General features: G+C 35.5%; 2 protein-coding genes across 6 annotated transcripts in view; both read left to right on the forward strand.

Annotated features, from left to right (window-relative positions):
- LOC149774518 (uncharacterized) overlaps nt 1-15,301 on the forward strand; it is a 643,609-nt gene that overhangs the window by 168,896 nt on the left and 459,412 nt on the right. The gene's annotated exons all lie outside the window — the stretch shown is intronic.
- The window catches only part of LOC149774522 (eukaryotic translation initiation factor 4 gamma 3-like), a 61,974-nt gene that overhangs the window by 14,776 nt on the left and 31,897 nt on the right, over nt 1-15,301 (forward strand). The window contains exon 3 of the mRNA XM_089945282.1: nt 862-965. Coding sequence (XP_089801408.1) covers nt 862-965 — 104 coding nt within the window. The remainder of the gene's footprint in view (nt 1-861; nt 966-15,301) is intronic.

The following is a 15,301-nucleotide window of genomic DNA, read 5'->3' on the forward strand; positions in this document are numbered from 1 at the left end:
AAAAATTACGTGGCCAAAAGACTAAAAATGGTTTTGCACAGTTACATCAGTTCTGTATCACTTTTCTCGACCAAACATGATGCATGACTTGTACCTGGGTTAAGGAAGAAGGCAGCGAATTTTGTGATCAAGTGGTCAAAGGTCACATAATGAAAGATGACTGCTTGATTTGTCCAGAATCGCATTAGTTCTGCAATCATAATCCTGTCCAAAACTTAGCTGATGGCTTACACTTTAAGGAAGAAGCTTTTTTATTTTGGGGTTTTAAAAGTCTGTTCAAGGTTATTGTCTTGTGAAATAGGTGCATGGCAGCATTGTCCAGAGGAACTGGTTGAATGACCATTACAGCGTAAAATATTCTGGTCCTTATGGCAAATGCATACTATCTTTAAAAAATCCATGTTGTTGTCCAGTCAGAAGTTATGAACTGATGAACTAGTGATTGTCATCGGTACTGTCCAACTGATGCATTGTAGTCAATGTTACTTTATATTATCATTGACTTCGACTCATTCTCAGCTTCAGAAGGCCACATTAGGTTAATGAGATCTGTCCTATATAATTAATATTTATAGAACAGTATTGCAAATGCTGTAGCTGACAAATATTATCCACCTTTCAGAAATGCCAACAAAATATTATTTCTCAATTTTCTTTGCTTTATCATTTAAAGGAATCAAATTTGTACAGGCTTTACCATAACAGCTTGGAGGAAATCAGTTATTGCATCATAGCTGAAAGTATGTTTATTTTTATAGAAGAAATGAAAGCCATTTTGATGAACATTCAACTATGATAATTGATGTGCAGGTTTTTAAAATGTCATTCACATCAATTAATGTCAGAATTATTCCATTTTAGCTAAAGATATTAAGAAAGACATTCGAGGCAAGAAGAAAGCAAAAGATATAAACAGGAAAGGGGAGACGAGACATGGATCAGAGATGGATGCTTTCATGGATTTGGTAGACCTTAATATTCACATGCTAAATTCATTCATAAATAACAGACACATGGCTATAATCAATTTATACTCAGATTTTGCTGTTGCACAAGTTTGGCAGATCAGTGTATGCTATTCACTTGAAACCATGCATGGAATTAAGTGTAGTGACTAGCCAGCCAATGTATCATGCAATGACATATCAAAATGAATCGTATTTGCTTGAAATCATGTGAAGAATGAACTGTTTAGACACTGCTTTAACAATGTATGATGCAATGATAAATCAGAGTGTATGCTATTCTCTTAAAATCATACAATGGCAGATCAGTGTAAATACCATTTACATGAAATCATGTGTAAAATTGAAAAGTTTACACAACCAGTCTATCATTGTATTGTGCAATGGCACATCAGAGTAAATGCCATTCACTTGAAATCATATGTGAAATTGAAAAGTTTAGACAACCAATTATTGTATGGCACATCAGAGTTTATGTCGCACACTTAAAATCATACATGGAATTAGCAGTTCAGATACTCACCTTCCAGTGTATTATGCAATGGTAAACAGGTATGCTTTTCATCTGAAATCAAGTGTGGAATTAAATGTATAGACACTGATCTACCAGTGAGTATGGTGCAATGGCAGGTGTGAGGAATTAAAAGCTTAGACAATGAACTACTAATGTTTTATGCAGTTTAATCAGATTGTATGCCGTGTGTGAAAGTTTACGTTATATTAACACTTCAGACCCTGATCGTTTGATCAATTTATGTGATAGCAGATCTGTTATTTTACTTTGTAGATACTGATTTATAGACGTATTTAACATTTTGTAGCCTAAAGGTTTCAGGACTAGTAAATTTATCATTGTACTAGTCCTGCTGAATCTTGACTAGTTCTTCCCATAAATGTGTACTTGTTACAACTGAAACTATACTGTTGACCTTTTTATAGCTATTAGTCTCGCGCTATCTTTGAGTCCTGTACCACTATATCTTGCAATTGCGGATCCAAGATTATGCTGTCTACAATGTCGTATATGAATAAAGGCAAATTCGGTCAGCTAGATGTTGTCCAGCCATGGTTGAAACAAAAAGAGATAAATCTTGTAACTTTTAGCCTATCGCTCTTCTAAGAATCCTCTTTTAATGCTGCACCCGAAGGGAAAAAACGTTTCATGTTGCACTGGTTTTAAAATTAGGGTAGGTATGTATTATTTGTTTCTTAAAAAATGTTATATAAATTGTAATGATTAGTATATATAATGTATGTGCTTCAAGTACTGGGCTGAACTGGCTCAATTAGATGCACAAATCAGTATCAGGAGTTTTTGTTATACCTGGGTGGAAAAAAGTGATAGGATCAACACAAAAATGGGGATGGTCTTCTGAGCAGAAAAAACACACTGTTCGCTTAATGGTGGTAGTATTTCTGTTCTGTTATCACCTCTGCATCAGTTCCATTCAGTTTTGCCGATGTGGTTCTGTGTGAAAGCTTGCCATGGCTAACCATGGGTTGGTGGTTATTTATGGGTTCCTCCTCCACCAGATATACTGGTCACAATGTATAGTCCATCTTGTGCAAATAAATGGTGTTAAACCCATACTACAAAACCCTATCCCAGTTTAGAAAAGGGGGAACATTCTGAACCAAGGAGGGTTTTAATGAGGAAATAAACATGGGGCTTGTTTTTTTATAGCGCGATTGTTTAGAAATTATTGAGAAACATACAATTGTGCATCGAATAATACATGTTCGTTCTTGGCAGCTATATAGAAGAGAAGATGTACGTTATCTAATGAATTGTGCATTCTAGAATAGTCCATTTTTGGCATCTTTAAAATGGGAATGTTTGTGGTATCTGATCGGTGGTTCAGCTCAATACATTGTCAAGGATATGCTGAGGAATTGACTAGGAAAACAAAAACCTCTGACCTGGAGTTTAATGAATATGTACTGCACCTTAAACTATATTTACTACATGATGGTTGACACATACTACACCATAGTTTAACGAATATTTCAAAACACTAATATCTAATATATCCAGTTAACTGAAATGTTGACCGTTAGGGAGTGCATGTGCACATACCTTCAGATGATGGGAATTCTGGCTAAGTCCCATGGGTCATAAGGATGATGATGTGGTTGTTTTGTTTTGTTTTTAATGACGTTTTCAGCACTTGTGTTATCTACACATTGTCGGTCAAATGGGACCTAGATCGTTTGACATGTTGAGGCAGCTGATATAGGTATGCCTTGGTGGTTGTCAAATCCACAAACCGTAAACTAAATGAGACTAACTGTAACAAGGAACCAACGTCAGTTGCATGTATACATTTATCTTTTATGTTTCTGGGGTTACGTCTTAGGGTGATAGAGATTGACCCTTGGGCCAGTGTTTGCATGCATTTATTATTTGTCTTCTTGTGCCTAGTAAGTGAATGTGTATTTAAATGGTAGGGATCATTATAAGATTTTGAGCTAGGAGACATTTGATGGTGTGGAAGTGTCAGTACTATGACCTAGACAAATCAGCCACTACTAAAACTTCTGTGAACAAGTCAATAGTGCTGAAAATGGCTACTGAATATTTCAGACAGTCTTAATGCTTTTTTGAACCACGGTCATTTCTTTTGGCGGATGGATGCTTATTTTTAAGGAAAAGGAAGTTTTGTCAGGAATGTTGCTAATTTTGTTCACTAAATACCTTCTGAATGGAAGTTGTTTCTTCAAAATTGTCTAAGCATCTCCCTAGTACCACTTAACTGAAGAAATGCCACTCGTTCCTGATTTTGTAATTTGGTGAATGCATATTCAAAATTTAGCATTCCGAACTTCAGACTTGTGACGTGAACGCTTCTGTTTTGACCAAAACTCTAATGCAAATGGCCCTTACATGGCATACATGTATGATAAAAAATAAAGAAAATACATTTGTTGCTTCGAGATCGAGGTAATTGCCCATCAGTGTTTAGACATGATTCTGATTTTTACACAAGATTCAAAGGGGTTTTATCTAGGAAATAGACTTTACGGGAGTACCTGTGTCTTTAATGCAGAACGCTTACATGATTAAACTGTTGCTTATCGCATCAAGAAGTCTTAGAGGCTAAAGGGACAATCAGCAGCATAAAAAGTTCCAACACTAGGCACAATTGTAAAAGCCATTAAGATTATTGGCTGTGGCTAAACGAACTATCCAAGCAGCAGGAATGGCAAGAATTATTCTTGCTGCACATACTGATGTCAAAGTGAAATTTGCACATGGTGAGATTAGTGATTCAGCCATGTGATGTTTTAAAAAAAAGAAAAAGTCGTCTTGACAGTTCTCGCAGAGAGCCATTGGCCTTGGTAAGGTTTGGAACTGCTGTTTCTGTAATTCAACTGAAGGTCAAGGTGTACTTCATGAACTTTTAAGATGACCATAATGTTGCCATTGCTGCATCAAATCACATCTCTGAACCTAACAAATGTATGTTCTCCCATGTCAACAATACCAGTCCTATCTGAAAATAAATAACTGCCTTACAGAAGTCTTTATTGTTGGCTGTCAGGTCTGAAATTGCATAAACAAATTTGCGAAAACCATGTGTTGAACAAGTCTTGTTGTTGTTGTTGTAGGGTATAACGCCATTTTCAGCACACGATATGCAATACATGGCGGCCTGTATTAATGATGGAGGAAGAACCCGGGATATCCCCGGAAAGAACCACCGACCCTCGAGTAGCTACTGGCAAGCTTTCTCACATACCCACATTGGCCGAATCCGAGACTTGAACCTACGCCGACAGAGGTGAGATGGCAGTGATCCGTAACGGAGAGCGCTCTAGACCACTCGGCCACTCTGGGCTGCTGAACAAGACTTTGGGATATGGCCACAGTACAAAAATACTTATGCAGCTATAAGATTAAGATGTAGAACCTAGCTCTTTGGAAAATATAGCATGTATTGCACAAGAAACAGCTGTGACACTGTAAATGGGTAGAATTTGCACAGATAGAAATGCTATGAAAAACAGACAATTTATAACATTTAGTGTGTATGGTTATTTGGCCAACAGTGATGAAGTGATTCAAGCTTCTGGAATTGGAGGAATGGATGCACCATTTATTCTTGTTGGAACTTAACCAGGGCATCACATCAGAATGCACAAACCCTGCTGTAGTCCCATTTTCTGTCTGTCCATTTTGCGTCAAATAGCACTTGTGATCAGCATAGCTGTGCAAGTCTTGCACATAACTGATGCCATTTGACAAGTCATAGGTGTTGAAAATGCTTATCACACGTGTCTGGATGCAATTTTATTATATGGGATCAGAAAATCAGTTGCATGGGAGCCCTCCGTATGCAAGCAACAGCTGGTCAGCAGATTCAGAGGCTTGCCGATCCTGCTATAAACACTTGCTGCATGGCAAAATGTGTTGATAAATTGCTCATTTTAGCTGTACTATTTATTTACAGTGATATAATTTATTGGCTGAAAGAACCCCATTTGTGCATGCTGTTATTATAAGTGTACAGGGAAAGAACATGCAATAGCTTGGCAGCAAGTTCAAAGACTGAGTGAGAAAATATGCTTTTATTCACAGTGACTGAATTTAGAGGTAGAGCAAGACCCAGAGATTGTACATGTGGTCACTTTAAGAGTATATTCAATGAATAATTTGAGATTCATTGTTCCGTTTCCAAGTATTGTCGAATAAGTAGTGCATGTGACCTCAAGACAGTGTTTTATCTACCCATGCGTCATGCGTCAGACTTTTCTAATTTGACGCACAAACATCTTTGCCGGTACGTAAATTGACACACCCATATGTTATTGTTTTCTGATGAACAAAAAACAAAGGTTCGGTCTAAAAGTTGTCGTTGGTACATACATTGATGCACCCAATATTATGTTTTGCTGATTTACACAAAATTAAGGTCTGGTCTAATTACTTTAATGGCTAGATTACAACTTTACCAAGCAGGGAAAACACGCGCACATCAGTTTCTTACGCTAATTATATCATAATACATGGGGTTTCAACTGAGTCTGGAGCTGACCTTATGTGACCTGCAACTGTCACATCATTTGTAGCAACATAATGTTAGAACCACATAATCACCATATTCAAGAAAGAGGCAGAAAATAAACACGTGATTTAAAGTGATTCTCACGAGAAACTATTATTTTATGCGCACTTTTGACGCATCGAAGGAACAATTTCCATTGGCTCAATTGGACGCCTTGAGCTGTTCCATGTTACTGTCAGCGTTCGACTGAAAATGGCATCCAAGCCACAAAAAAATTACAATAGATCCGAAACAAACGAAATTATATTTTGGACCGCGTTTAGTACTGAATGATGATAACTAGTATTGTTATTGAACCAGTGGAGCCTTCATCATCCAAAGATTACATAACGGTTACTTGTAAGATAAAACATATTTTATGCATCAATGGTCGAAAACACAGCTGGCTACGTTTTAACAAATGAAGTTAAGTCGAGTGAAGACACCTTTATGTTTTGCCATATACGCACAGAGCTACAAAAATCTCCATGACCAAATGTGCAAACAACAACAACTTTCAGAACAGTACACTTGCAAGGCATGCTTGGTTGCCAAAGCTCAAACTGCTGATTGAAGGTCCACAACACCAGGCAGATTTGAATGTAGGTTTTCAAAACATTCTTTTAAACAAGACAGAGCAGTGAAAGTGCTACTTAAGTGTGTACACTGGCTGAGTGTAGAAGATATCCCTTTTTTTAAAATACAACTATCTTCTTAATTTAATACAAGCCTTAACAGTTGAAGAAATTGATGCCATTGGTATTTTGAAGAATTCTGCCAATCAGTATGACTCGGCTACTGCCTGTTCTGAGTTACTGGAGAGCCTATCAGATGTTGTTGAGGATAATCTTCTACGTGACCTGCAAAATTCGTCATTTGTGACACAAATGGCACATGAAAGCACTGACATAGCCAACAATAAATGCCTTATCATATATGCTCTGATTATGTCTGATGACATGAAACCATCAACAAGATTTTTAACAAATATTGAATGTTCAGATGCTTCTGAGAAAGGGAATTGCCTTATTATCTTTAGTCACATTATATAACTAATATTTTCATTATGTATTTAAACAATATGATTTTGTTTTTTAAAACTACTGAAAAGTGATCATTGGTTTGAATAAGACTCGTACGTTTGGAATTTGACCCACTGTTTTTTGCCTTGTTGGGTCAAATGACTTAGCCTTTTTAAGACCCTGAAAGTTTGGGAAATTCGAGCAGATTATCCTGAGGTCTTTAAAAGTCTCTGAAAATTTAAATAAATGCAAACATTTAAAATCTTTTCCATAATCACAAATACAATTGTCCAAGTCTGTTAGATTCGGATGTAGCCGAATATTCCTGGTTTCTATCTTTCGATGATCCATTAAGCTTCATCAATAAACAATATTGTAGTATTTTGTATTTGTTTTTTTTCTTCATATAAAATAACTTGTGTATACAATGTTAGCGAAAATAGGTCTTGGAAATCTGTATTTGTGGTCTTTGAAAGTCTGAGAAAAGTCTTTGAATTTATCATTCAGAATTATGTATGATCCCTGTTGTAATGATATTCAGAAGAGTGCTAAAGTTGCTGGAACTATAGCATGGATGTAAGAAAGTGCATCGTGCCTAGCTCAGTGTTTGGAATAAGACCTTTACTTGAATTGTCGAAATTCAGTCAGACTTTGATGGACAAGCTAGCGTTATGTCAGTGGTGTAAAGAATGTATAGAAAATTGAACTGCATGTCAACCACTAGCTCTTTCTTATCTGCAAAGTTCCACATGTTCACCTACTTGCTGTTGAGTGCATGATACCAATTTTAATTTATAAATATTTAAAAAGTTACAAATAGCTACAAATAAATAAAACGTGAAGGGTTTTTGTCGCTTTATTCCTGGCATTACAATGGAGATTTATACACTTGGAATGGACTGCAAGATTTGCTGGTGGGACTCTCGTTTTTTCCAAAATAGGAGTCCTGGACCCCTAGTTATAAAATCCTTGCAAGACCTCTGTAAGTGATGTGCGCAATACTAACAGATGACCTTTATAGGTTTGATCTTCTAAGATCCAATTACAATGGAGTTATTCCCCTTTTACCATCAGTACTACATCTCTAATAATCAGATGTATAAACAGCATAGCTTGGGAACCATTTAAAATATTTTGATGTATTTTGGTTTGTGCATTGTCTCTAGATTGAGGGTTCCTATTCTACCGTGAAATCGGGACAAAGTCGGGAGAAATTATAATTTTGTTACCCGACCGTGAAAAGTCCTTGAATTTTGCAAATATTGACGAAAGTTGGGAAAACCCTGGGAATTTGCCTCAACAACTTGACGTCCGAAACAGTTACATAATTGAGTCGTAACTGAACTGATCGTGATTTAAAGTTATGGAGTTCTAACCAGAATATTAGGAGGTTGCAGTATGCATCATTTGGGTGCTTGCCATACATATATTTTTTGAGACAATGCAAACGCTCTGTGGATTAGATTCATTTAATAGACTTTTTGTTTCACAGACAGGTTGATATCCATATTATTTTTAATGGACGGTATGAAAACCAGTCTAGCATCACAAGAGGCCAACATAGTGGCATTAAAGCATGGCCGCTTAGCGAATGGGCTAGCAAACTTAAACGTTGTTAAATCGAGTTATACCTGCATGATATCGATATAAAATTTGTTTTTTTCAGAAATTGCGAGTATTAAAATCGTTATGTCTTTAATATGCTGAAAGACAATACAACTAATGCGTTGATGAAATCTGAGCTGGTATTAGCAATTTCAATAGCTAGTCGCATGATAACACAGAATCTCACAACCGTCATTTTCAAATAATGTAGATTTTTTTTAATGAAATTCGTATACAGGTTGTAATAAAAAGGTACAAACGCGAAAGAGCACAAAACTCTCTATATTTATTCCGAGACCAACTTCAGGAGTCTTGTATCACGTGTCTACTAGCTGACATGTGCTCTCTCATGCAGGGAGCATATGAAGCAAGGAACCAGAATACTCTGCTTGATGAATCAAGCTGGCCAAGTTTCTTGTAGTTCTCGAAATTATATGTTCTTTCTGGTTTTTACAAAAGGGATCAGACTTTCATTTATTTTTAATTGAAATTTTGTACAACAACATTAAAAAGGAGTTTGTTGTTGATATCACGTGACTATAGGACTTCCGATATCGTACTATGAGATTTGTGAAGTCATGTGACTATTACCGCAGATGGCGAGTACCAGGCCAGGTTTCATCTATGCTGAGTTTCGTCTAGCCTCTCAGCGGATTAAAGACATAGCGATTATAATACTTGCCATTTTTGAGAAAATAAATAATTTTCATATCGATATAACATTGTTTAAATTTGCTAGACCCGCTGAGCTGAACTTTGGTGCGAAACTATTACACAGTGACATATAGCTTGAAGTATTGGTTTCCAAACTTAAATGGAACGCATGAGAAATGGGGAATTGTCATCCCTTTTACTATATATTATGAAATGATAATAGCCCTTGTATCAATATAGGTTTGGGGAATAGAAGACAAGTTGATTTTACAGCAAATTCAGTCCTTGCTTATGCAGCAATACACAATTTTGACAGTCTTTTGTCAAAATTTGAATCAACCCTTTTGTAAATATCTTTCAATGATGAAGTTGTAACCAAATCGTCTTAAGGAGCTTTCGTTGGTTGACAAATCTGGTTTGAGATTTTTTGGCACACATAAACTCAGGGTTGAACTTTTTTTCGTTACAAGATAAGATTCTAATACTTTGCATGGATTGGTTTTTTATATACTGTGATAGGACCGTTCCGGTGGCCTAGTGATTAGAGCGTCCGCCTCGGAAGCGGGAGGTCGTGGGTTCGATCCCCGGCCGAGTCATACCAAAGACTTACAAAAACGATGTTAACAGCTGCTTCGCAAGGCGCTCAGCATTAAGAGGTTAGTGTTAGGACTGGTCTGCCTGATGTCAGGATAAAATGAAAAAGACGAGTGAATGATTGGGATTATATATATATATATATATATATATATATATATATATATATATATATATATATATATATATATATATATATATATATATATATTTATATAGTTGATGTACTTGGGTATTTATTTTATAGATTTGTTATGCAAAGATAGAAGTGTAATCTATTTGCTGCAAAAAATTGAGAAATTATTCTGACTAAGTTACGATATGAACACGGACATGCACATAAAATAACTTAAGCACCAATATCATTGTAGAACAAATTCATGTGACATTAAATATTGTGAAATTATTGAAGTCAAGGTGAAATTTTTTGGTAAGTTTGTTCGTTATTCAAATGATTATTTTGTTATATATTATGATCATAAGTTGCATCAGGAGCAGTTTTTTATGATTGTAAAATGCATTTTCAGCTGAGAGCATTTGGCCCTCTGGTCCCTCAGATCAGGGGCGCTGCCCCACCAGACCCGGTTGGTGGAGGACCTCCACCCCACCCCCTTTAAATTTTCAGCTTTTTTTAGTGGAATACCAAAATCGTATGTGTTATGGGGCAGATCTTATGTATGGAGCTTATAATTCGTGCCAGTAAACTTGTATCATTAGAAAGCTTATAAGAAAAACTGTTCCCGAACCATTCAAGATACTCTAATGCAAGTTGGTTTGAATATTGTCTCATAAACTATCACCTACTTTTATTTTCTGTGGGCTAATTAACAAATGGAAGACTTGTATCTCCTTGTTTGCTTGCACTTTATTGGATTTGGCATGTGACGTCATATTGATCTGATGTTACGTTTGATTTTTTTTCTCCATATTTCACAGATGATTTAGACAAGTTGAGGTACTTTATTTCCAATCATCCCAACTCTCCTATCTCTAGCATAATTGTATCAGGGAATATTGCATTTCTGTCAATAGTGTGCACCTTTATATATGATGAGACCTTGGGTTAGTTTGACGAGTTATGGCCCAGAGATACCGTTCCGGTGGCCTAGTGGTGAGAACGTCCGCTTCGGAAGCGGGAGGTTGTGGGTTCCAATCCCGGCCGAGACATACCAAAGACATATAAAAATGGTACTAACAGCTGCCTCGCTAGGCGCTCAGCATTATGAGGTTAGTGTTAGGACTGGTCGGCCTGGTATCAGGATAATGTGACTGGGTGGGACATCATGCTACATGTCCGCGGCATGATGCCCCAGTGCTAGACATCACTATAAACTGCCACACTGCAGACATCGTAGCGATATGACTAAAAAATTGTTAAAGCTACGTTAAAGCTCCAAATCACACACACACTCTAGCCCTGAAGACCATTTCCTTCAAACTTTCAATTTACAACCCTTAAAAAATGTTGTCATGGTCTTCTCAAGAAATGTACAGAGTAGCTCTTTGCGATGTACTTATCGCTATTAGTTCTCGTTACCGTGTTTTATGCTGATAGTTTGATGCAGGAAAACTTTGTTCCTTTTAACCAGCCTTTTTCTTCTAGATTAGTTAATTTCCAATTCATAAGAAATAGAAACTGGTGTTAGAAGGTGCATACTCTAGGATTTAGTATTTATTAACATTAATTTGAAATAACAAGGACTTGTTGTTGAAAGTTCATATTAATTTTCTGTAGCTGATATATCCTCAGCTCTAGGTCCACAGGGTTGGGGCCTTTTGTTTCTTGGTCTAGCAGCATGCCAGATTGATGGGATCTAGGTACACAAGACATAGTCTGGCATATTGTTTCTTGGTCTAGCAGCGTGCCAGTTTGATGGGATCTAGGTACACAAGACATAGTCTGGCATATTGTTTCTTGGTCTTGCTGCATGTCTCTTTTTGATGTCATCGCTTGAGTTATTTTAAGCCATCACGCTTTGTGAGTTTAGAGGCATGATTCCAGCGAAGATTTATAAAACGTTTGCATCCATGAATGAATGAATTAATGCTGTGCACTTCGTGTTTCCGCATTTACTCTTCATATAAAGTAAACAACATCACTTCATCCTTGCTCCTTTGATTATATTACAATTACTCTTGTCTCCTGTGAGCATCATTAGATGTTTGGGGACTGGATTACAATTGATTTTACAGAAAATTCAATCCTTTATTATACGTTAGTATATAATTTTGATAATCTTATCAAATTTAAATTTACCTTTTTTATAATTATGTATTTTTAAATGATGGATTCTAAGGAAATTGTCTTAAAGCATTTAGTTGTTTGAAAATTGTTTTTCAAGTTTTGATTGGCATAGATTAATTCAGCATTAATTTTTCTTTTTACAACTTTACAAGATTCTAGCACTTTATATTTGCTTTTTATTGTAATAGGAAATGTTTACTTTGTAGAACATATATATAGATTGTTATCTTGATTTACTTCTGATTATTCTGATTTCTTTAGAACTAAGGGGTTGAAGGAAATGCAGCTAATTTATACTATTGTTTCCTCATACCAACATAATCCATATTAAATAGAAATCTGCAAATTTTGTATGAATTTTCAGTAGTCAAAACTGGTTTGTTATGATACATTTTATGTTTTATTACATGGTGATACGTCTGATTCAGATGTGGGAGTCATGAAATAGAAACATCTTTTATTTAGAGTAATGCAAATTTTCTAAAATGTTCTTTAATTCCATTTATTTAATGATCATCTGTTAACCTTGGAAACAAAACCCAAAACGAATATCGTCCTGGACAAAATCAAGGTAAAAACCTAGAAATATTTCTTTAAAACGAATGGGAACAAATGGAGTACTGCGTATTTGTCATTAGTCATACTTGTTTCTTGTGATTAATTTTGTTATTGCATGTCATCAGTCTGATTTTGATGTTATGGGAGAGCTATCAAATAGAATCATCTTTAGATTTGCAAAAGACGGGTTTTCTAAGATAAATGCTCTTTATTTCCATTCATTAATGATCATATGTGAACCTTGAAAATAATGAATTTCATTTTAGAGAAAGAAATTTGGAAAAGACATGGAAATTTTTCCTTTAAAAAACCCACAGGGACTGTGCTTACAAGTTTAGGCACTTTTCCAATTTCACAGTATATAGCATTGTTCCATACCTTTCTGACTTACACAATTAATTTTCAAGCTAAATCTGTCACATAAAGTTCGGAACGTGCTTTCTATGAATTGTATATGTACCTAGATCACTTTGCCCAATTGTTTACGAAATCGTACGATCTAATGCGGTGGTATTTCCAATATGCGGGTATGTCTGCCATTACAATTTACAGGTTGACTTTGGGTTCGAATTGATTAATTAAGAAATTAATGCAAAAGTGAGTTAAAATCTTAATTTTTTAAATTAAATAGGCTTAATAACGATTATTTTCTTATAACAAAAATAACTGACATATTGATGTTTAAGTTTGGAAACATCACTTAGTATAATTTCATCATTAAAAAATGGTAGACCTGTGTTGATAAATAACTCTATTGGGAAAAGGTTCATGGTCAGTCAGCTATTAAAAAATGGGCCTGTGAATCAGCAAGAGTTTGTTTGTCTGTACAGTTGGTGTAAACAGAACATGCATTTTGCCTTGGGCTACAACAGAACATTGTTAGAATTAGCCTCAGTACCTGGGTTCAGTGAGGGAGTGTCTCAAACGTAAACTGCTGTCTTTCATTGTATGTCTAAAAGGTCACAGGGCTAAGTCGTTTTCACTTCTAGGCAAAAATGATATTTTTTTGGTGACTTCATTGCCCACTTTACCAGCTTGACTCATGGCAAGCATGTTTGTGTGCATCTATGGATGTGTGTACATGTATGTGTGTTTATATATATGTGTGTGTGTATGCACACTCATTTTATATCTTCTGTGGTATTCTAAAAAGATGTATTGTGTAAGTTGCTATAAAGGCATGATTCTTGGCTTCACCAAGGAATAGAAGATCCATCATATGGGTGATATTTGCTAAACATTTCTGTTATTAATCTGTTTCAAACATGTACATACAGAGGGAGAGTGGGGTGGACAATGTTTGCTCTATGTTGTATTTCATTGAACTATTTTACCAGGTTTTCTTTTGAAAGAATCTATTGATGACAGGTAATAACCTTTATAAATGCACACTTGTGTCTATCCTCGTCCCTTCCTTTATTCCTAATAATGCCTGTTAGCAATACATCCTGTTGGTTGATTTTTCCCATTTTGTTGCAAGACCAGGAAGTGTAGATTACAGGTACATGTATATTGCAAGGGCAAATTAAGTGTCCTGTAGATAAGCTTATAAAGGGATGCTAAATATTTATTGCTCCCTTCATGCTTTATTGATATTGATTCATTAGTGTACATTACTGTGCTATGACCATACACTGGATTAATAACAGTTGTTTGGTCACTCAGCTGCTTTGAAGTGCTAAATGAGAAAAGTAGTTTGATCATTGATTTGATGCTTTTAGAGTAACTGTTGGAGAATATGTGTATGCAGATACAACTGAAAGGATCATTACTTTCGTCATTTGATTACATCTTGACAATGCTGTTGTTTTCTGATCTTTTTTCTGCATGCTAATTTGTCAACCTTATTCAGAGAAATGATTTGTAGACTTGATATATAATGCTTAATATCATTGAATTTGTTTATGGCTATAACTGTTGCAATCATTAAAATCAGATGATGTCAAAATGCAAACTAGCATGAACAAGACAGAATTTTTCAAATTAATTGGAATTGCCATATTGTGTTCAATTTTTTGTGGAGCTTTGAAGATGTCACTTTACACATTGTGAGGGATGTGAACCATACATTAATCATAATATGTATGGAAAAAAGTATTGGCCATTATAGTTGTAGACATTATGAGAAGTCAATTTGTCATCTTGATTTTTAGAAAATATTTATAACTAATTTGTTTTGTGTCCTGTTTATTGAAGCAAACTTGAACATAATTTTGAAAGGTAATTTACCTTTTGCCTTTTTGGGTGGAACTTGCTAAGAGGAGCAGAATCAATTGTTCAGCAATAATAACTGTACTAAGAAACAGGCAAGTAAAACAATGCAAATATATAGGTTAATCTTTCTAAGAAACAAAATAGGCAAATATCTACTTATGGCTTTGCATCACACATGACATACATAGCTACAGTATACAGCTTACATAACTTGGTACTTAATAATAACCTTTTGCACATAATTGCAAATGTAACCCTTGACATTTAGACATCAGACAGCTGACTGAAATTTTTTGGACAGCACTGTCTTTTAAAGTGTTTGCATCCATGTTTAAGAACAGTGATGGGCCACTGAATATAATTTTACTTTACTCGGAATAATTTAAGAGGGATAAAGCA

Source organism: Sinohyriopsis cumingii, unplaced genomic scaffold (genome assembly GCF_028554795.1).
Source record: "Sinohyriopsis cumingii isolate HCF-2022 unplaced genomic scaffold, ASM2855479v2 utg000229l, whole genome shotgun sequence".
NCBI classification, from domain to species: domain Eukaryota; kingdom Metazoa; phylum Mollusca; class Bivalvia; order Unionida; family Unionidae; genus Sinohyriopsis; species Sinohyriopsis cumingii.